The sequence below is a fragment of the Rhineura floridana genome, chromosome 5 (genome assembly GCF_030035675.1).
Source record: "Rhineura floridana isolate rRhiFlo1 chromosome 5, rRhiFlo1.hap2, whole genome shotgun sequence".
Classification (NCBI taxonomy): Eukaryota; Metazoa; Chordata; class Lepidosauria; order Squamata; family Rhineuridae; genus Rhineura; species Rhineura floridana.
This window is the reverse complement of record NC_084484.1, coordinates 169,191,786-169,214,928: the sequence shown is the minus strand read 5'-3', so window position 1 is coordinate 169,214,928 and position 23,143 is coordinate 169,191,786. Positions and strand designations below refer to the sequence as shown.

Genomic DNA, 23,143 nt, shown 5'->3' with positions numbered 1-23,143 from the left:
GGGCAGATAGGTGTGATTGGTTGCAAAGCTCCAGCCTGTGAGGTGATTGGGCGTTATAGATAAGTTGCTTTGGGAAAGAGGCAGTCGAGGACGGTGTCTGAGATTGCAGTTGGTCAAGTTGCCTCTCTGTAAGTAAGGATAGTCGCGGCTGGATGCGGTTATTTGCGTTGCGGGGGCTGGGCAGGGTTGTTTACGAGCACTAAACGACGGTTGTTTTTCCAGAAATAACTCCCGTTGGTCCCTGTGAGGCGAACTCCTAAGGAAATGTGCATGGGGTTATAGTATGAGGTTGCATAATAAAAAACAATAATTAGTAAGTATCTGGGAATGCAGCCCCACACTCTAACAATAATAAAAACAACAATAATATTTCTTGTCCGCCCTTCATCTTAAGATCCTAGAGCGGGTTGCAACAATGTAAAAATCCAATATTGAAATCAGCTTCAACAATTTATTCAGTCTCAAATCCTGTGCTCATTTACATCCGAGTAAATTCCGCTGAAAACATTGGGAGTTACTTATGAGTAGATATAGCTAGGATTGCTCTGGAAGTCCTGAACTTAGCGGGACCGAGTTCTGTTCTGGGATTGCACCGCCCGTTGCCTCTTAGCTGCCTTCCTAGGAGGTAACTGCAACCTCTGTCCCAGCAGTTCACCTTAAAAGCCACTCACGGGGCTGCCAAGGCACTTGTAAGGTTCGTGATAATAAAGCTAAAGTCCTTTCCCCCGCTTGCCCCACGGAATTTGGTAGGGTTTACTTGAGCTGCGAGGGAGAGCACGTGATAGTAGTTCGTACATTATATGTTTGGGGAGGTCGCTAATCTGTGGATGAAACGCAGTACAAAAAGGAAACGCAAATGCCAGTACTGTGTTTCTGTTTTATTCCTTCTGTGTTTGGTGGAGTCCTCTCCTGTTGTTGAGCTTTGTAGCTCTCTGACAGACAGAATGAAGGAATGGCTCTAGCTCAGTTGTATACAGGAGGTCCCAGGATGAGGAAAGACTCCCTGCCTTTAAATCCTGGAGAGTTACTGCTCATTAGTGTGGAGACCAGTGGTTCCCAAACTTTTTTTTCCCAATGATCCACTTGAAAATTGCTGAGGATCTTAGCAGACCACAATGATTTTTCTGCCTGTTGTGTCAATTGCAATGTGCTGTGTTAGATGGTGTCATATTTTAAGGGGGGTTTTTTGCTTCTCATATAGTATTTTGTAGTACTGCATTCCATAGAATTCAAGTTGTAATGAATAACATACAAGAAATGAAAGAAACAATAAAAATACAATTAAAAATCAATATGAATATTTAATGTGAATAGATCATGGACCACCTGGATGAAGCTTGTAGACCACTGGTGATCCACGGGTCAGTTTGGGAACTCCTGGTGCAGACATTACTGAGCCAATGGTCTGAGTCAGTTTCGGGCAGCTTCCTATGTTTCTAAGGGAAAGAGAATAACATTTCAGAGAGCAACTGGAAAAAAGCTATGCATGTGGTTGCTGATAATAGGCTATCCTAAAAAGGTTGGGAAATGTGCAGCCTTGAAAATGGGACAATTTGGAGTGGTAGGTTTCTAGTGGCTTAGGCTGTAGCCTTATACTTACTTATTTGGCGCAAGTTGCATTAAACTGAGTGAGGCTTACTTCTGAGTAGATATGCATAGCATTGGGCTTTTATTAAAGCATTTGCCTTGCTTGATGATAGACAATTTACAGAGTTTTGGCAAGTTGAGTATCCAGAGACCATTTTGGCCTTTCCTCAATTGGAAAAAAAATGGACTGCCTCCAAGTCGACTCTGACTTATGGCGACCCTATGAATAGGGTTTTTTTGGTGGTTTTCAGAAGTGGTTTTACCATGGCCTTCCTCTGAGGCTGAGAGGCAGTGACTGGCCCAAGGTCACCCAGTGAGCTTCATAGCTGTGTGGGGATTTGAACCCTGGTCTCCCAGGTCATAGTCCAACAATGGACAATAAGGAACACAGGAAGCTGCCTTAAGTGGAATCAGACCATTGGCCCATTTAGCTCTGTGTTGTCTACACTAACTGGCAGCAGCTCTCCAGGGTTTCAGGTAGGAGAGTCTCTCAGCCCCACCTGGGGAGATCAGGGCTTGAACTTGGGACCTGGTGCATGCAAAGCAGGTGTTCTACCACTGAGCTAAACTTAGAGCAAGTGGCTAAACCAGTGGATTAAGTCTCATAAGTTTGGTGGGACTTACTTTCCAGTAAGGTTGCCAATTGACTGGAGAAAACATGTCTGTGTCTCCTTTGCTTTTAACAGTAAGGCTTGAATTGCAGAAACTAGCAGAGAACGTTTGTCAGTTAAAACTGCTGTGCAGGGCAGAGCTTAGAGGGTGCTTTCAAAAGTTGGCAATGTTGCTTCCAAGAAAGTGTACCCAGAATTGCAGCTATGTAACCTGATCCTCTGCATGTTTACTCAGAAGTAGGTTCATCGAGGCTTACTCACTGTCCTGCTTGTGGGCTTCCTATAAGCATCTAGTTGGCCATTGTGGGAGCAGGATGCTAGACTAGATGGGCCTTTGACCTGATCCAGCAGTCCTTACTTTCTGTTTATAGGATTGCAGCCTTATATCCTTAAACCCATCTTAAGCCCTTGCTTTGTTCACCCCAAGATAGTTGACCAAAAGGATGTTCAGTGACTGATCTGTCCCCTTGTTTTGATTGTCAAAAATGGGGATGCGGAACCTGTGGCTCTCTGGGAGTTGCTGGACTACAGCTCCCATGACCATTGGCCATTCTGGCTGGGGCTGATGAGAACTGGAGGGCAACATATGGAGGGCACCAGATTCCCCACCACTGGTCAAAAGCCCAGCAGATCTCAGTTGTAAGATACAGGTTCGAGCAGCCTTCCCCAATCTGGTGACCTCGAAATGTTTTGGGCTACAACTTGCATCAGCCCCAGCCAGCACAGCGAGGAAGAGACAAAACCCATGAAAGGGACACAGTTACTGTGTGTTTGTCCAGGCCATTCTGATCCGTAGTACATCAAAAGGTGGACTGAACAAGTCTACCGAAAAAAGCCTGTGCAAATTCACACAGCTTGTGTTTAATCACTAAACCAGTGTGTTCATTAACAGAGCGGTAACCTCTTTTGGGGTGTACTCTGATCTCTTTGTAGTTCGGCTCTTCAGTTTGCTGCATGAGATAAAAAATGGACAAAGTTGAGATGTTTGCTTTTCATATACCTAGTCTGGAAGAACTTGCTGCGGGTGAGTAAATGTGGTTCTTTGATGTTACAGGAAATGTTGTGATGTAAGAAATTGTCGTGGGGCGGGAGAGGGGAGGGCAAATCTTTAGAGTGATGCTCTACGAGCTTTTCGTCACCAGTTGAAGACCTTCCTATTTGTGCAGATATTTTAGCATTTTTAGATTTTGGATGGCTTTGTATTGTTCTACCTTGTTTTCAGTTGTTGGGTTTTTTAATCTGATGTTGTGTTTTACTATGTTTATTTACTGGTTTTATGTTCTATTTATATGCTGTGTGTGAATTAGTTTTGATTCACGTTTTTGTATACTGCCTGGGAATCTTTTGAGGAAGGGTGGTTAACAAATATTATAAATAAACACAGATAAATACATTGCACTTCCCATATTCTCCTGTTTTTTTCTGAATGGGAAGAACATTCACATCTCCTAATCAAAAAGGAGACTATTAATTTTAAACCTAACCTGCGCCATTATCAAATTGGAAAATATTAAATACTTTTTTTACTTTTTAAAAACTTGCACATAAAGTAGTGCTATCTGCAGTCTGTGTTCCCCTCCCCTTGGAATGTCTTACTCCTCCCTGCAGATTCAGGGCCTTGGCTGTGGTAGAAAGAGTAGAATCCGTAAACCGATTCCCCTAGAATTGTCACCTAGCATTGCCACTACCTTCCTGTTAAAACAGGAAGGGAACAACCTGAACAATAAGAAAATAGTTACTCTTAACTGAAGAATTGCAACACAATCCTAACCATGTGTGCTCAGAAGTAAGTCCTACTGAATTCAGCAGGGCTTACTCCCAAGTAAGTAGGATTAGGACTGCAGCCATAGTGCTGTTCTTTGGCACAGCAAGCCCAGAGGTCATCCAACACTTCAAAACGTTCTTTAGGCTGTAACCCTATACATACTTGTAGGATTACAAGGATTTCAGCGAGCCAGTGTGCTATAGTGGCTAGAGTGTTAGACTTGGATCTGGGAGGCCTGGGTTCAAATCCCCACCTGGTCATGAAGCTCTCCGGGTGACTTTGGGGCAGCCACTGCCTCTCAGCTTAACCAACCTCAGAAGGTTGCTTTGTTATCAAGATAAAATGGGGGGGGGATCATGCAACCTACCTTGACCTCCCTTAAGGAAAGGTGGGATATAAATGTAATATCAAGCCCCACTGAAGTCAATGGGCTGTATGTCTGAGTAGACATTCCTAGGATTGCGCTGTTAGGATTCTTGTAGATACCACCATGGTGGTGTAAGAGCTGCTGTAGCATGTGCCGCTACTCCACTAATCCCAGATCTAGGCCAAATGGGAAGAGGCAACAAAAAGTTCTTTGCAACACTATCATTGCAGCCCTCCCCCACCCCCCTGCAGGCATGGGTTTGGGGCACGGGTTGTACGGTGATAAGCCTTGCCTTGCTGAGTCGGAACCTTCATGTTTCATTGTTGATAGCTTGCCATAAATACTTCTAAAAATAACAGTTATACACTCTTAAAATTCTTATAGTATTGCAGAATGGAATTAAAGAAAACTTTGCAGACATCCAGGTTTCTGTGGTGGACTGCCCTGACCTGACTCAAGAACCCTTCAGATTCCCTGTTAAAGGTAACAAGTGGGACTTTCAGCAAAATGTTGCAGTGTGGAAGACTCCTGTTCATGATGCCAACCAACCATCCATCCCCTTTTACAGGATACTCCATTGGATTCTTCTTCAATGAGGATAATAACCTTCCCCATTATTTTTCCTCTAGTGCAGTGGTTGATAACCTTTTCCACTGCCAGCAACCCTTGGATTTCCAAAATATTCTCTCATACCCCCTGAAAAATACCATTTGTTTTTTTATTTTAATTTTATTTTATTTTAATGTGTGTTTTAGCCTAATTTAGGTAAGATAAATGAATTTTTAAAATCTCTTGAGTAACGCCTCGCACTCCTAGAAAAAGTGTCTTGCACTCCCAGGGGTGTGTGCACCCCAGGTTAAGAATCACTGCTCTAGTGGCTAGTATGGATTCATATTGCCCATAAATCACTGTTGGGGGAACCTGTGGCCCTCCCGGTGTTGCTGAACTCCCAACTTCAATCACTGAAGCCATTGGCCGTGGTAGTTGGGAATGATGGGAACTTGGAGACCAACATACCAAGCAGGTTTCCTGCCACTTCCTTAGAATAAGCCATGCACTGAATCAGACCATTGGTCCAAATAGCTCAATTGTCTGCCTGTCAGCAGCTGTCCAGGGTGCCGGGCCAAGGTCTTTCCCAGCCCTACCTGGTGATTGGGACCTTCTGCATATAAAGCAGATGCTCTACCATTCAATTATATCTCTTTCGGTAGTGGAGAAGCTTCTCTGAAAAGACTGTTCCTCGCTACGGTTGATGTGCCATTGCAATATGCAACCACGGGAGTGTTGGGTTTTATTTATTTATTTATTTTATTTAGAATATTTCTATCCCGCTCTTCTACCCTATAATAGGGCACTCAGGGCAGCTTACAAAAATAAAATCAGACATGTACATAATAAAATTGTAAGCAGTAAAATCACAAAAACATTAAAATAAATTAAAATACATAAAATACAATTAAAATACATAAAATACAATACACACACACACATAGGGATTGGTACTAAAGGGACTACAAAGGTAAAATTTAACGTGGAAGGCATAAAATCAGTGTCAGGCTCTACCTTCAGTCCCTCCCAAAGGCTCTCCGGAACAAGATCGTTTTCAGAAGTCTCCGGAAAACCAACAGGGAGGGAGCAGAGCAAACTTCTTGGGGTTAGGGTATGCCAGAGCTTGGAGGCCACAGCTGAAAAGCTCTCTCCTGCGTGCCTGTCAATCTAACATCTTTCACTCCAGGCACGCAGAGGAGACCAGAGGCAGATGATCTTAAATCCCGGACAGGTACATATGGGCGTAAGCGGTCCCTCAGGTACATTGGTCCAAGGCCGTTTAGGGCTTTAAAGGTCAGAACCAGCACTTGTTCTCCAGTACATGCTCAAGTCATATGGGTTAGCCACAAAACCCAGCAAATCTGGCCATCTCCCTGTATTGAAATAAGCATGCATCCCATATCCCAGAATTCTTTGCAACGGGCTGAGGTTCCATGACAAACATACAGAGAGGTTCCTCAGCAAAATGAGTTGATGTAGAAAGAGTCCCTAGGGGACATAGTTTGAAAACCACTGAATAGTTTTTTTAAAAAAGTTTGGAGGTAACTTACTGTGCACACTCCATTTCAAAGCAGTGAAATGACTTGGTTTTCTTTTTAATTTTTAAATATTTTTGCAAATATGACTTGAAAAAAGAAGCTTCAGCTAACATTAACAATAAAAATATTTTCATCATTCCTGACTTAAACGTATAAGTTAATACAGGCAGTCCATATGTCCAAAGAGGTATCCAAACAAGATTATCAATTATAAGCTGTACCTTTAAGTGCAGAAATGGCAGTGAGATCCTCAGACCACTGAGTAGCAGATGGTGACTGTTTAGCCTTCCAGCCTTGTGGTAAAAGTCTCTTTGCATAAAGGTTCGCAGGGTCCACTGTTGTGGACCAACTGTTAGCTCCCACACCATGGGAACAAAATTTAAGAGGGTTTTCCCCCCTCTGTCCTCTGAAGAAGCTAATCTGCCCAGTGTTTTGGTCTTCCTATAGGTATTTGCGGCAAGCCTAGAATAGCAGATGTGGGAGGCGTTCCATACCTTTTGCCTCTTGTACAAAAAGATAAGGTGAGTGGTTCATATCCATGGTTATATAGCATACCTGCCTGCAAACATGCTGTTGTATACAAGGTTAGTTTTACTCTAAGTGGTTTAATGATCAGTCCCTCTTCCTAGGGAACTCTGGGAATTGTAACTCCGTGAATAGGGGTCTCCAAACAACTTTCAGCACTCTTGACAAGCTACAGTTCCCAGGTTCCTTTGGTGGGGAGAGCTATGTCTGTTAAAGTGGTGTAATACTGCTTTAAATATATGGTGCAGCTGTGGCATTGTTGTCTAACCTCCTGCAACATTCATTTAAAGATGGGGATCAAGATAGCAGCACCAGGCTCTGCTGCGTACCTAGATTAATTCAGTCGGTCATCTGAGAAGTTGTGATGGCTTCTATCCCTTGTAGACCTCATGCAAAGGGTGATAGTTCACCGACACCTCACTGCTGCAGGGCCATTGCTCAGTGGTAGAGCATCTGCCTTGCAGGCAGAAGGTTGCAGGTTCAATCCCCGGCATCTCCAGGTAGGACTGGGAGATACTCCCTGTCTGAAACCCTGGAGAGCCATTGCCAGTCAGTGTAGACAGTGCTGAGCTAGATGGACCAATGGTCTGACTCGGTATAGCACAGCTTCCCATGTTCCACCTGCAGCCTCCTGTTGTCTCCCCACCGCCCCAAATCTCCTCTGGGAGCTCTCTCACCCTTAGGAAAAGCCTGGAATGTGGGGCAGGGGGCTACAGTGAGAGGGAGGAATTGGGAGAGAAATGGGGCATAAGCAGCAGCCACCCAATTTCCCCCCCACACACACTGCACCCCCATATCCCAGGTCTTTCCTGAGGGTCCCAATACCCCCACAAGAGGTTTCTCATGGGCTCCAGTGGGGAGACGGGCTGGAGGTAAGGAATTTGCCTTGTGTGAATGCCACTTTGGATTCAACCCTGTGTGTGTAAAAACTGTACACGGATAGGTAATTGCCACTGGAGACCTGCTTTTTGCCTAGATACAGAATGAGTGTAAGGTTTGTTCATGTAATCAGTTGAGCATATGTCTCTCAGGAGCAAGGCCCACCACCACCACAGTCCCACTGAATGCTCGAAGCATTCACATTATACCCAGGTCTGCCATTTGAAAAGGGGGGTGAGGTTCCCAAACAGTTTCCTATCCAGGCACTGACAAGATCCAGATCTGCTCAGCATCATCATGATAGCTGCTAAATCATGTGGAACGCGAGAAGCTGCTTCCACTGACTCAGACCATTGGTCCCTCCAGCTCAGTGTTGTTATACAGCCACGAGCTACACAGGAAGTGGTTTGCACTGTGAAAGACCACCCCAAATTGTGTTTGCATTTTGACAAATGTGTAGGGCAGTCCAGTATCTCAGAGAGGAGGTCAGGTCTCCTGCTCCCCTGGTGCATTCACTATACCTGCCCAATTTCCCTGCTTTTTAAAGTTTGGTAGAAATATCTGTGGACTATAGGTACGTACTTAAACCGCAAGATTTTTGGCCTGTTAGTGAATCTACACTGACTGGTGGTGGTTCTTTAGGGTTCCAGACAGGAGACAGTCCCAGCCCTGACTGGAGATGCCAAGAACTGAACTTGGGACCTTTTGCATGCAAGTGATGTGCTCTAGCACTGGGCTACGACCCTTCCATTAAGTGCCTTCAAACCGTGCCCTAGGCATATTATTATTATTATTTTATTATTAAATTTATTTATACCCCGCCTTTTGGCTAAAGGCCCTCAAGGCGCCTTACAAAGAAAAATAAACACAAGTATAAAAATACATCAGTAAAAGCAATACAATTTACAAAAATTAAACTAAATAATGTTATAATGAAGGTTATCCACAGGGAAACAGTGATGCATCTTTCTTATTTAGGTTTATGACCTGAACAGAATTGCAAAGAAAATGCAGCTACCGGGAGCTTTTTTTCTCGGAGCTGGAGCTGTTTCGTCTAGAGTTGTCGGAGGCAATGCCGAGGTAGGTAGAAATTAGCCCTTATGGTATGCCAATCTCAAACAAGAGACCCAGTGTGATGTAATGACTGAGCATCTTTGCTGGCTTGGGGAGATCACCCAAACACATGCTCGGGTGACCTTGGCTCAGGGCAAGCAACAGGTGACATTAAATGCCTCTTCATTTGTGTATTTGTTTTAACAAAATGCATAGACTGCTCCATGAAATTTTATAAAGTATTTATAAAAATACTGATAAAAATGAACAAACTTTAAAAACAAGTAGACATAATAAAATGAAAACCAACAGATTTTTTTTTAAAAAAACCAAGCCAATATAATGAAATGCCTGGGTACGCTTGCTGAAACCAAAAAGTTGGCGTCAAACAGTGCAATGAAGTTGCCTGCCAGATATTAATAGGCAGGGAGTTCTAATGCATAGGTGCTACCACACTGAAAGATTGCTTCCTTGCAAGTGGAGACTAAAGTATAGGTTTTTCAAACGCACGTTGCATCAACTAGAATTTGCATCTGGGGGAGAGGTGAAACCCTGAACACTGGGTGCAAAGAAGCAGGTAACATTGTATGTCATTTGACCCCCAGTCAAGATTTTTCTGCCTTACCTGTTTCACAGGAGTTTTTTACTATGCAGTTGGATGCCCTATTCATGCCACTTTGTGCTACTTAGAGAAAGGGCAGATTACAATAGTCATAAACATACAGTGTTTGTATGGTGTTATGGCTTTAATTGCAGCTAAAGCATACATCAACACCAGTTTTTACCTGCTTCAAATCCTGGTTACGCCCTACTGAATTCCAGTGGGACCTTGACTGCATTTCCCCTCTCCCTCCTTACCAGGAAGTCAGGCCCACTTAACTCAGTGCGACTAATTTCTCTGTAGACACGTATCGTATTGCACTGTTAGGTACTTCTGCCTTCTCCTGGATTGTAAGTTCTGCATTTTAAGATGAAGCTTTCACGTGAAGCATATCATACTGGGAAGCCTGACAAATGCAGCTAATATCTTCATGTAAGTTATTTCTCTCTCTAGTTTATCCCTGTTGTTCAAGCTGAAAGTGAGAAAAAACCAGCTGTCAATGGAAGTTACATTGCTAGGATTCATCCGGAGGATGGTGGGTGCCTGCTGGAGAAGTACAGCTCCAAATATCATGATTGTGAATTTGGACTCCTGGCCAACCTGTATGCCAGTGAAGGCCTCCCTGGCAAGGTGGGTGGTTTATAGCCTTTCCATGTTGTTAAAGGGAAGGGCTGTGGCTGTTTTGCATGCAGAAAGGCCCAGGTTCAGTCCCCGGCATCTCCAGGTAGGACTGGGAGAGCCTCCCTGTCTGAAACCCTGGAGAGCCATGGCCAATCATTGTATCAAGCCCTGAGCTAGATAGACCAATGGTCTGACTTAGTACAAGGCAGCAGCCTATGTCCCTGTGTTGTTTCATGGGACATTAGGAAGAACTTTGAGTTGAAGATGAATGTGTACTTAGTAGGCCTGTCACCTCATTAGAGAAATATTACGTGTGTTAGTCAATCATTTGAGTTTTGTGGCACAAACGTGTACTCAAAAGTAATCCTGTACAATCCATACTCAGAAGGAAGGCCCATTGAGTTCAATGGAGCTTACTCTTGTGTATGTGAGTACAGGACTGCAGCCTCAGTCAACTGATCAGTTATATTTGCATATGAGGCAAAACAATTCTGAAGTAAAAGGCGTGCTTTTTGTTTTTGCACAACACAAATGTTACGTAATAATCATTTCCATGTCAAACAGTGACCATAGTATAAACACAACATCTCTCTCTTTTTTAAGGTCATTGAAGTGAAAGCCAATAAAAGAACCGGGGAGCAGAATTTCATATCCTGCATAAGGAAAGTCTTAGAAAAGCATTATGGTGACAAACCAGTTGGAATTGGAGGTACATTTGTTATCCAGAAAGGAAAAGCAAAGATTCACATTATGGTAAGTCATCCTTGAGAGAGGATATTTTCTCTTGTACTTTGAGAGCACAGTGGTACAACTGACATGATAAATAAGGTCTAAGTTTCTGTATAGAAGAAAAGACACATAGTACCCTAAATCACAAACTTTTCTTTACTGTATGTAATTCACATTTTTATTTTATTGTAGTTTGAGTGTTTGGGGTGGGATGGCCAAACAAACCATGGTTAAGGGTACTGTGTTCCTATGTTAACACCAAGCTATAGTTAAAATAAGCCAAAGCTCATAAGCCAACAACAAACCATGGCTTCAGAGTGTGATTTGTTGGCAGTATAAGCAAACCTTAGCTACTATGTTGGGTGGCCATGTGTTCTACTTTTCAGTCCTGTATTTGAAGGACTGTCCAGTTTACCTGTAGTTTAAAGATAAGAACCAAAGGAGGGAGAGTAGGGGTCTTGAAGTTGCTCATCAATAGTTAGCACCTGGAAAGCAGACTGGGGGCAAAGAGGTAGGTCAACCAGGCACAGCCTTTCTCACTATGGTGAGACGTAGTGTATTTCTATGTAAATTAGAGTAATTATTTCAAAAATTTCCTCTATCGATATATATTGGCATATGCAAATCTTATGCAAAACTTTGACCTTTTTCTTGGTGATGCCTTTTCCTTTTTCTTTGCTGATACTTAGGCAGCTACCCTATTACTAGGTTAACTTTTGCTCCAGTGCTCCTTTGGTTTTTTTACTAACACTTTTTTTTTTCTTGTAGCCCTCAGAATTTTCTGCCTGTCCTTTGGAAGCTAATGAGGAGGTGAACAACTGGCTCAAGTTCTTTGAAATGAAGGCTCCGCTAGTTTGCCAGCCAGTATTGATTTCTCAAGATCCGGTAGGTCAATTTATTGGCCTGAGGTGGAGATTCTTTTGGTGTGTTATGCAGGGGTCTACAAATGTTGACTTAGCTTATTAGCCAGCCATTGTTGGTGGTGAGCAGCAATCTCCTCCCATCCTTGAGTCATCTGGTACGCACAGAGGGTGTGGGAGAGAGATGCAGTCATCTCGCACTGTGTAGGGTATTGAGAAGTGAAGAAACTATGCAAGTCTCTCTTTACTGCTTGCAATTGGCTTCTGCTGTTTCTTCACTGTTTGAAAATCTTAGTAGAAATGAGATCTCCAGGATAAGGATCGATGGGATGCTGGATGTCCTGCTTGCCAGCGAACTCCGTGCTCTTGCCACTGGTGAGTGGATTTGTGGATGCCTGGTATTGTGCAATGGTTTCATTTCACTTCATTCCTTACTTTTAGAATTGGAGGAATGTATAGTCATGTTCTTATGCTGCTATTTTTACATATGAGGTATATACATACACAAGTGCACAAGCACACATATATATCCATACACACACATACATTACATCCATATTTTAAAGTCTCATTGGAATTTTAATGACATAATTTGGTTTGAGTCAAACAGAAGTATTCCAAACCTACTCTGGAGTCCTTTAATGCAAATATATTACTCCGAGTGTGGATCCAAACATTCTGTTTTCCCTACATAGGTGTAAAGGGGGGAAAATGTGTCCTCCCTCATGTGAACCTATGACTCAAGTCTGTTTTACCTTATGCAGTTACGCCTGTATGTATAGCAACTGTTTCTCTGTGGAATCGTGACACATGTGCAGCCTTAACGTGCCAGTGTATCCCTGCATCTGTTTTAGGAAGCTGTATAATCTGTTGTGTGAAGTGGTCCTAATTACAACTATTGAGCATTCCAAAAAGAGCACTTCAAACCTGGGAGGGTTCTTATATTTGATGTTGCAATTTTAAGACATAACTCTATGTATATATTACCAACCTTGCTTGCTCGTTTTAGAAAGAACTTGGGATTTAAAAAAATATCCAGGATTTCATGGGGTAGGGCAGGACCCCTGTATTTCAAAAATTAAAAAGTTTCTTCAGAGTTGTACTTGCTTTGTATGCATCTGATATTACAGTTTAATGAAACTCCCTTTAAAAGTTTTAACTCTTGCATAAACTGGAGCTCTGGGATTTTGAAGTCTTCCCTGTGACACTGCAAAGGAGAGATGGGAAACTAGATCCAGCTGGTGGACCAGATCTCTCCCCCAACCCGTGTGCCAGGTTTGACAGGTGGACAGTGCCATCTATCAATCACATGATGTCACAATTACTAATTAAGCCCATGGCCAGTTTCCTCAGTGGTGGTCTATGGCAGGGGTGGAGGACCTTTTTGGTCCAGCAGGCCAGATCATTCTCTGTCCCCACCCTAATGGGCCTGCTTTAAGAAGGGGCAGGACAACCCACCTGTCAATCATCTGGCATCATTATGATACCAGAGGATTGACAGGTGAGTTCTCCTGCCTGCCTATCAGAGTCCCCAGTGCCCAACAGCCAGCTGTGCTTATTCATTATTTATTTATTATTTGATTTATATCCCATCCTTCTTCCCAGCAGGAACTTAGCTGTTCTGAAGCACCAAGCATAGGGCCGGCAAAGCTGCTTTCTGCAGAGATTAGCACCGATCCAACAGGCTTGAAGTCACCGCCCATCAGTTTGATGGGCGGTGACTTCAGGTATTCTTTCCACAGGGATCAGTTATGCAATTGAGTTCTCCATGTGAACTTTGTTGCTTAGCTGATCCAGCTATGTCTCAATCTGCCCCACAACTGAAAGGTGGTGATGGTGGTTTGCAGAAAACAGCTTTGTGATCGGCAGGTGAGACCTTGTTGGTAGTGCCAATATCAGTGGCTGTCCGCTTGGTGTTGACCTGTGACAGGGTCTTTTCAGTAGTGGCTCCCCATTTGTGGAATGACCTCCCCAGTGATTTGCATCTGTCTCCCTCATCACTGACTTTCAGGAGGTATTTTTTAAAATCCTGTTTAGCCAGGCATTTGATGGCTGAAGCATACTGTTTCTAGCAACCCAAAGATCAGTGGATGTAATAATTTTTTATTTGTAATTTTCTTTAGATTGCTTTTTGTGGTGTTAAAATATTGTGTTGATGTGTCTGCCATCCTGGGCTCCATCAGAAGGAAGGGGGGGATGTAAATTCAATAAATAAATTCAGTAAATAAATTAGGGCACGTGCCCATTTGGCCCATGGGCTGAAGGTTTGTACCTTGCCACCATCTCCCCCTCTCTTTTCCGTCAAACTGCCATGGTAAACTGTCAGATAAGTGTCCCCCCTCCTTGACAGCTACTGATCTGGAAGACACCATGTTGGCTACGCCTGGCATAACATTATGTATTAACCAGGCCATAAAACGTGCTAGATTGTATATTTAGTGACTGTTTGGGGCTTTGGGAGGAGCAAGCATTCAATAACTTTACTTTCTACCTGAAACATGGCCTGTGCTGCAGTGCTCCCTGGAATGAAGTTCATGTTACTACTGTGTTGATTCCCAAGGGCTTTGATCTGCGTGTGGAGCATACCCATTGTTTCAGCCACCACGGGGAAGGAGGACACTACCATGAGGACACCACCCCAGAGACCGTTGAGTATCTGGGATATTTTTTGCCTGCTGAGTTCCTCTTCCGAATTGACCGACCCAAGGAAACGCATATGATTGGTCGAGATTAAATTGAGACAGGATCAGGTTGGAGCGGGAAGCCAGTTCACCCAAGAAACAGGAAGCTGAGCAAATGGTGGAAGTTTGCCCTGAACTGAAGTATTGATCACAAGGTTGAGTCGAATCACCACAGAAAGAGAACACTTACTTTGCTTGTTCTTAAAAAAATGGCATGATTAATCAGTGATTGGAAATACAGCTTAATTTAATCTGATAGCCAAGAACACCTGGAGTCAAATCATTACTGAAATACTCTCAACCCCCTAATTTTCTCATTAACAACCAGTTTTAGAAATAGGCCACTGAGTGGAGGATGATCAGTTCTCCACATTATTTTTAGAAACTCCAACTGCCATTCCCTACCATCACCATTTTGTCCATGCCTGACACATCTCAAGGGGATTGAGGAGAGCGGCCAGGAAGAAGGAGTTGGTTCTCTATTAACTCTCCTTCTCTGAGTTTCAGTCTGCCTCCCACCCCAAGCCATTTCAGGGCAGCAGGGGTATTAGCAGCTCTTGGAGTCAGCAGTACCCTAAAGGGACCAGTTTTGGCCTGGGCTGCCAGTTGCCAAATCTTCCTTGCTTAACCCATGAACAAACCTAGTCCAGCTTTCACCAATCTGGTACCCTCCAAATGTTTTGGAGTTATAACTCCCATCAGTCCAGTCAGCATGGCTGAGAGTACCAGGTTGGCAAAGGCTGAGCTAGACATAACTGGTTGTGTCAACAGCTGACACTGCATCAGTTTCTGTGCTCTTATTGGCAATGTAAGCCTATCAGAAGGAACAGAAGGGAAGGAAAATGGCTGCAAATAACAACTGACATCATGTACAAGTAATGTTATTGTGGTTCTATAACGGATGATGAATAACCAACCACCAGTGAAATAAAGCTATTTGACAGGAATTGGCTTTTTCCTGTGTGAAGCAGCTTCAGTGTAATTTTGAGCAAAACATTTAAGAGATTGATATAGTCACTTAAAGTGACACTCTCTCCCCTACTTAAGCTGTTGCGGCCTTTAGGAAATCATTCTAGCTTAATGTGTTTTCAATAAAATGTCCTTAGTGCTAAAACAAACAACCTTTGGGTTACATAATTGGGTCTTTTGGATGAAAAATTCTATGGGGTTTTATCCACCACTGCACAAGCGATGTTCCACTTGCACAATGGGACTTTCTCTGCCTGTGTGCCCCCCAAATCTGTGCCTGAAGGTCCTCTGGCACTGTCCAGCAGATCTTGGGAGTGGGCTTCATTGGAGAGGAGAGGGAGCTTCTGTTGCACAAACAGAATGGCAACATTGGTTGCAGCCCAGTAACTCCTGATTTGATTTTTTATTCCCATCACTATACAGAAGAACTAATGTCCACGAAATAGTGTGAACAGCAGAGATATAAGAGATTTCATTCAGCCTTAATATTCAATCAGCTAATCAAATTTTATTATGCAGTCATAGACACACTAAAACCAACAGTCTTGAAATTAAGAGTTTTGGGTTAAGGAGGGGAAGTCCTTCTGCCTACTGTGGTTTCTAATGAGATACAGATAAAAGTATTATTTCACTGTTGTGACCTTGCTGAAATTAAGAGAATTTGAATATTGTGAGTAAACTGACCTGAATTTTGATACTACCAATAAAATTTGATAAATTGTGTTCAGTGTTTTCTTCACAAAAGTATCCTCTTGCAAAACAGCAGGGCTGCACACAGCAATATAAAAACAGTTCTTGTAAAGGGGAGGGGAACTCTCAATCTTTCCTAACCAAATACGGAAAACTAGCATCCTGCTCATTGAGGGACGTATGTTATACCTTCATTCTGGTCACTTGTGCTTGATGAAGAATTCATGCATAGTCTGTAAGGATATGGTACTCTTTCTTTCAAACATCAATTGGTCTGATGAGAAATCATAAATAACTTATTCTGTGTCTATGGGCCCAGCATTGCATCAATCCACTGTCGTGTTAATTCCTGTAGCATTTCTGCTGCTTACAACTAGTTCACAATCCTTCCCGTTCATCCTCGGTACAACCTTGTGAGGTGGTAATTAGTCACATTTTATAATTGGAGAACTGGCCTCTCCTGCCCATGCCTATGACCATCCAAACACAACATCAATTGTGGCAGGGCAAAGTTAGTTGGTGACCCAGCCTGTGATCTAGGATGGCCTATTTACTGAATGGCCCTTTTCATCCAAGGGTGCTTAATATGGGTCTGACACCTTTTTATTTTTAGTGTTTTCCTCAAACTGTTCAAATAAAACATCTTAAAATTGTACTATTCCATTTATTTAAGGCAGGGTCTCTGTCATGTCTCCAGCATCCTATGAGCCAATCAGCATGAAATGGAAGACTGGGAAGAGTCTTCTAGCATGTTTCCTTATTCTTCCCTGCTGATTGGAGTCAATCGGAGTGAAAGAAGGTGAGTGAGCTACTGAGACTTCTCAGTAGCTAACACATTCCTCTTTCATGTTTGTTGGCTGGTAGAAATTCAGTGGGACTTCAGAGTAAACATGCACAGTATTCCACTGCACACTTGTTGCAACCCTACTTCCAAGGTCTCTTGTGGATATTGATCTGGGGTGGGTGACTACGGCGACTAGTGTACTGACAAATTCAGAAGTGCAGGGTCCCTTCATGGTAGTCACAGCCACGCCCCCTCCCCCCATCTTTTTTTGCTGCGGGGTTGAGAATGAGATCCTTGTTAATGCCTTTGCCCACTGTAACAGATGTTCCTAAGAGCCAGTGAGCATGAAAGGGGAAAGTGTTAGGTACTGAGAAGAATCACTCTGAGTGGCTCCAATCAGCAGGAAAGGACAAGGAAGCGTGTTAGGAGACTTCTCAGTGGATAATACTCTCCCCTTTCATGCTGATAGGCTCATTGGATGCCAGAGTCTTGGAGACCATGCTGGGACCCCGCTCCTTAATAAGTAAGGGGTCTATGAGACCCTGGACGACTACACGTCTGCCTATGGCCCTCCAGATGCTGTAGTACTCCAACTCCCATCAGCCCCAGCAATAATGGGCAATAGTCAGGCATGATGGGAGGTGTAGTCCCTGACTTTGCCCTCGAAGAAGCACCGGGTATCTTAAACGTGCCTATGACGATAAAGATGCATGGTTGGGGCTGGAGGGAGTTGTAGTCCAAAACGTCTGGAGGGCGACAGGTTGGGGAAAGCTGCTTGAGCCGCGATTCCCTCGCTTCCACTCTGTCCTTTCGAATCCCGAGCTCTTCCTAAAAATATTCGAACGCTATTTCACACCCCTCGGCTGCCACCAGGGGGCGTTCAGAATTCCTCTTCTCCCTCCCCTCGACGTCGCTGCTCTGTCTTGTCCCTCTGCGGGCGCCGTACTCCTTAACGCGCATGCTCGTTAAATCTGCCAGACTTTTACACACGGAGCCGCTGAGGTGTGGGGGGAGAGCCGCTGAGGCGAAGATGGCGGGGGTCCCGGCGGTGCGGATCAGCATCGAGTCTGCCTGCGAGAAGCATGTGCAGGAGGTGGGTCTGGACGGGAGCGAGACTTACCTGCAGCCGCTCTCCATGTCACAAAACTTAGCCCGCCTGGCGCAGCGCATCGACTTCAGCCAAGGCAGCTCCGGCTCTGAAGAGGACGAGCCCGCCCCGGCCGCCGGTGGCCGAGACTGGCCTGTAGGAGGGGAAGAGGAGGAGGAGGAAGGTGAGGGACAGGAAGGGCCTCAGCTCAGTGGCGGAGCGCTTGCTTTGCTGCATGCAGAAGAGGTCCCCGGTTCAGTCCCCAACGGGCATCTCCGGGTAGGGCTGCGAGAGACGCTCCTCTCTGGAACCTTGGAAAGCTGCTGCCAATCAGTGTAGACAGTACTGAGCTAGGTGGACCAGTGCTCTGGCTCAGTATAAGGCTGCTTCCTTTGTTCCTGGCCTGTCCGTCCTGGTTCCATAGAGAAGGTGTGGGGGGACCTTTGGACAGAATGCTCCAGATGTTGCCTGGGCAGTGCAGAACAGAGTGGAACTATTTATTCTCATCATCTGGGTGCTGTACTCCTGTTCATGTAGCATCAGGTGTTGCAAAGGAAAATCAGTAGAGCTGGGCAAGCTTTCTTTTAGGGAACCTTGTCTTAGTGATTTTTTTAAATTGCAAAGTTCCTAATTACCCCATTCACTGTATTGAAAAGGAGGCAGACAAACGTAGGAAGCTGTCTTATATTGAGTCAGACTCATTGTCCTAGGGCTGAGGAACCATGGGCTGAACTAGAACTCTTGTCATCCCTGTTCATTGGCCGTGATGGCTGGGGCTGGTGCCAGTTGGGATCCGAGAACATCTGGAGGTCCAAAGGTTCGCTGGCCCTGATCTACATTGACTGATAGTGGCTCCCCAGCATTTCAGACTGGGATCTCTCCCAGCCCTACCTGAAAATGCCGGAGATTGAACCTGCAACCTTCTGCATGCAAAGCAGAGACTCTGCCTCTAAGTTACAGTTCTTCCTTAAAGGGATACAACTCCTTGACATCCAGTATTCCCATAGTTATAGTAGTACCTGTTGGGATAAGAATAGCTCTTTCATTAATTCCAACAATTCCTGTTTTCTCCCCTTAATTTGTGCTCGCTAGGTTTGGTAAAGTTTCAGCCTTCTCTCTGGCCTTGGGATTCGGTCAGGAATAACTTAAGAAGTGCTTTGACTGAGATGTGTGTGCTCTATGACGTTCTCAGCATTGTCAAGGATAAAAAATTTATGACTCTGGATCCAGTTGTACAAGAACCACTTGCTCAAAAGCAGGTACGGTATGCTTGTTCTTCCTTATTGTGTTCAAACAGTTAGAAATTAACTGTTCTGTTTTGGTTAAATTACAGTGGGCGGTGTTCAACTAATGAAATGCACAAACAGAACAACTAGTGCAACAGACTTCCCTCTTCTCCTCCCCCCATGGGCATCCTGTGCTGTCCCCAAATATGCTTCGGAGGGTTGGGGGAAATGCCAGAACAGATTAAGGGGGCATACGGGGGAGGAACAGAGGAGAAGCCTTCCCACTTGCACAATTATTTAGTTGAATACCGCCTAGTATGAGTTTCAGCTTGAATGTTTTGTTAACCAAGGGTGCCATCTTCCTAAGAATGCCTTTTAATCTCAAGTGCCTAATTTTAAAATGATGTAAATGCAAAAGGAAGAAAGTCGCTGAACTGAGATATTTAACCAAGATCATGGCAACAAACCATGGTGAGTTCTAATTAGAGATGTGCTAGAATTCTGCGCAATTTGGATTTGGTACTGAATTTTCCATTATTTCGCTTATTCTCAGTAGCTGAGGATCAGATTTTAATGTAATGAATCTCCATGGCTATTTTTTTAAATGATTAAAAAAAAAAATCCGCCTCTGAAATAATGGTTGTAATAATGTTAATTTACTGATGTTTCCTTTTAAAATATCAATATTTCCTTCAAAATATCGATATTTCCTGTAAAAATAATGATATTAATACTGATATCTTTTCTGAGTAAAAAAAGAAAACACAGATTGGTAAAAGCAGCGGATACACAACAAACTCGAATCAATACCAGCCCATTAGGTCAACAGAATGCTTTTGAACTGGCACCAGCCAACAGATCCCATCTGTAGTGCTTATTGTGGTTAAGTATTATGTCTACACTGAGTTGCTGGCCTGATTTGCATGTAACACTAAACCATGGTATGTTTAGCTTCTCTGTGAGTTATCTATATGTCCAAATTCATCCCAGCCAACTAACGATGGTTTGTTTGTGGCCAGCAAACCAGAATATGAAACATGGATTATGGATGGCTTACAGATCTTGTCTTGTGTTAGTTGTGATTTCTCATTATGGCCAAACTCACAATCCTGGCTCAATCCAGTTTTGTTTGGGTGCCCTGTCTCAGATATTCACCTAGCTATAGAGATGAGAGGCAAGAGTAGTTGGAAAATGAAACCAACATTTAGGCAGCACAAGCAGTTACTTTGCTTATCTGTGATACTGATTCTGGTTTCTCCAACAAACCATGTTTAAAACAAATAATGGCTTAGCATTATATGCAAGCTCAGTCATTGACTTGCTGTCTAATGTGCAATCTCCGACCTATTTTCTGCATGACAGTCCTTTTGTTATGAAAGCATCAGTACGTTGTTACATCCATTATGTGGTGGTTCTTCCCAAACAATCCAGTATACCTTAGTGTATTGCACGCATTCATCTGGACTGTGGCCCATGGTAACAACCTGCTACTTTGTTGCTCTAGTCTACGAAATAGCAGTGGGGCCACTCTGCAGAAAACAGGTTGACTATTGCGTTTGTTTTTCAAATTCTAGGCCTCTTAGACCACATGGCATATTTCCTGTCATCCTGTCTAAGCAACAATTCTGTAGTCGAGCCCAGTTTTGGGCTGTGGACTGTACTACCTCTGCCATTAGAAAGCTTTCAAAATGACACTGTGCAACTTTAGCACCTTCAGCCTGCAATGCTGTAGATTAAAAATATTTGTTGTCATATCCCAGTCATCTCTTTCTGCAAGTTGACATCTGGCCTTTGACACATAGGATGAATATTTTTAGGACTAGCCCTACTTTTTTGTTTGTAACTCGTTCTGAACTGTTTTTAATGTTGTATTTGAAATTGATGTAACCACCCTGGGACCTTAGAGTGAAGGAAGAGTGGTGGTGGTGTAGTAATAATAATAATAAAATTTTCTACCTTTTTAAGATGATTATTGTGCAAGTTCAGAGGAAGGTTGGATTGTCTTTGAATTAGGGTTTAGTTCAGTTTCATGACAGATATGAATTGGTTTCCTTTTAAAGAGGGAAGTTGTCAACGCCTTCTGTTAAGATGGAGCATGAATTCTTGGCTAGTAATGTTTAGGAAATCTATTTTGCTCACTACCATTGGAGTCATGATGTATGCTTCTTTTCTGCTTGGGGTTTTGTTTTCAAATGTGTATCCCAGGGAAGGGGAACTGATGACCCTCTAGATCAGCCTTTCCCAACCAGTGTGCCTCCAGATGTTGTTGGACCACAACTCCCATCTTTCCTGACCATTGGCAATGCTGGCTGAGGCTGATGGGAGTTGTGGTCCAACAACATCTGGAGGCACACTGGTTGGGAAAGGCTGCTCTAGATATTGATGGACTCCACCTCCCGTTACCCCAGCCAGCACGGCCATTGGTGGCTAGTGATGAGAGTTGTAAGCCAGCAACATCTGGAGGGCCACAGGTTTTCCATCCCTAGTGTAGACTGAGAAAGGTTACATTTAAATAGCCTGCAGTCCTGTTTTTTCATTTCTAGAATCAGGTTTTGCAGCTGATCTCCAAGAAGAAGTCGTTAGCTGGAGCAGCCCAAATTCTTCTGAAGGGAGCAGAAAGGTTGTCTAAATCAGTCGCAGAAAGCCAGGAGAATAAGCGGCAGAGAGACTTCAACTCTGAATTGCTAAGACTGAGGCAGCACTGGAAGCTGAGGAAAGTAGGAGACAAAATCCTTGGGGACTTGAGCTACAAAAGTGCAGGTACAGTAGGCAAATGATTGATCTAAAGTTTCAAGGATCTCATAATATGTCTTTGATCCCCTTCTCTTCCTTGCACATTAGGTCTTTGTCTTTCCTTCTTCTGAGCTGATCCAAGAGGTAGAACCAGCCCAAGATATTTTGCTGCTTGAGGCAAAGAGCAAAATGGCAAACCCTTCCCCAATTCCATGTACAGAAGCTGGCTTTCTTCAACACAGGCGACAGGATAGCATCCTCCGCTGCACCTGAGGGCAGCAGGCCGGCGTAGGGGGCGCACACAACTCTTCTCCAGCAGAGGGGAGATGCTAGGGAGCTCAAAAGGGCAGGGGAAGGTTGACACCACTTCCCCCCTTGTATCTCCTACCTGAGGCAGCTGACTCACTCTACCTGATGATAGGGCCGGTCCTGCCTTGAAGCAGAGAGAGAGGAAGGAAAAAGTTATGTCGATCACTGAAGGGCTAGTTAGCAGGCACAATTTGCCAGCCCCTGTATTGTATTACTTCTCATACCGGTCTAAAGTTTGCAGTAGTTAATTAGTTTTGAATGATTGTAGCTAAGAGACAGTGTCCGATTCAAATGTTTTCTCTGCCATGAATTCATTAGGCATGCTACAGTCTCTCTGCATCAGCCCCCCTCCTCTGCCCCCAAATCTGCAATATGGGAATAATAATACTGACCAACTTTGCAAGGTTGTTGTAAGGATTACCGAGGATGTGTGCTTTGAACACACAAGCATGATAAAAATACTGTGTTATTAGGTGGTGTTATAAGAACACCACTACATACTGTGTTTCTGTAGGATAATTCAAGCTACTATTTTGGTGAAAATACTAGTGTGACTTATTTATTTATTTATTTATTAAATTTATTAGTCGCCCATCTGGCTGGTTGTCCAGCCACTCTGGGCGACGTACAAGATAAAAAAAAAAATACATTAAAACGTTAAAATTTAAAACCATAACCGTAAAAACCTAACCCACCCCAAAAGCCTGCCTGAAGAGCCAGGTCTTCAAGGCCCGGCGGAAGCTCATCATAGAAGGGGCATGGCAGAGATCATTTGGGAGAGAGTTCCACAGGGTGGGGGCCACTATTGAAAAAGCCCTCTCTCTAGTCCTCACCAGTCTAGCTGTTTTAACCGGTGGGATCGAGAGAAGGTCTTCTGAGGCTGGTCTTGTTGAGCGGCATCCCTGACAATGCTGGAGGCGCTCCTTCAGATAGACTGGGCTAAAACCGTGTAGGGTTTTAAAGATCAAAACCAACACCT

The 23,143-nt window shown here is 43.8% G+C and overlaps 2 protein-coding genes across 5 annotated transcripts in view; both read left to right on the top strand.

Annotated features, from left to right (window-relative positions):
- Positions 1-18: 18 nt before the first annotated feature.
- Positions 19-16,058, top strand: C5H11orf54 (chromosome 5 C11orf54 homolog). 2 transcript variants are annotated; one of them, XM_061628828.1, is made up of 9 exons: positions 19-128; positions 3,132-3,222; positions 4,715-4,813; positions 6,865-6,938; positions 8,800-8,901; positions 9,929-10,105; positions 10,700-10,849; positions 11,594-11,710; positions 14,246-16,058. In XM_061628828.1, the coding sequence occupies exons 2-9, from the start codon at positions 3,165-3,167 to the stop codon at positions 14,417-14,419; spliced, it is 951 nt and encodes a 316-aa protein (XP_061484812.1). In that variant the 5' UTR covers positions 19-128; positions 3,132-3,164; the 3' UTR covers positions 14,420-16,058. The 2 variants fall into 2 exon arrangements, with proteins under 2 accessions (XP_061484812.1, XP_061484813.1); XM_061628829.1 differs by lacking the exon at positions 19-128 and adding an exon at positions 172-313.
- A 1,643-nt stretch (positions 16,059-17,701) lies between these two features.
- MED17 (mediator complex subunit 17) overlaps positions 17,702-23,143 on the top strand; it is a 16,100-nt gene continuing 10,658 nt past the window's right edge. The window contains exons 1-3 of one of the 3 annotated variants that reach the window (XM_061628824.1): positions 17,702-18,080; positions 18,989-19,155; positions 21,672-21,882. In XM_061628824.1, the coding sequence (XP_061484808.1) occupies positions 17,768-18,080; positions 18,989-19,155; positions 21,672-21,882 (691 nt within the window). In that variant the 5' untranslated portion in view covers positions 17,702-17,767. Of the gene's footprint in view, positions 18,081-18,988; positions 19,156-21,665; positions 21,883-23,143 lie in introns of all 3 variants that reach the window. The other 2 variants (XM_061628823.1, XM_061628826.1) reach the window with 2 other exon arrangements.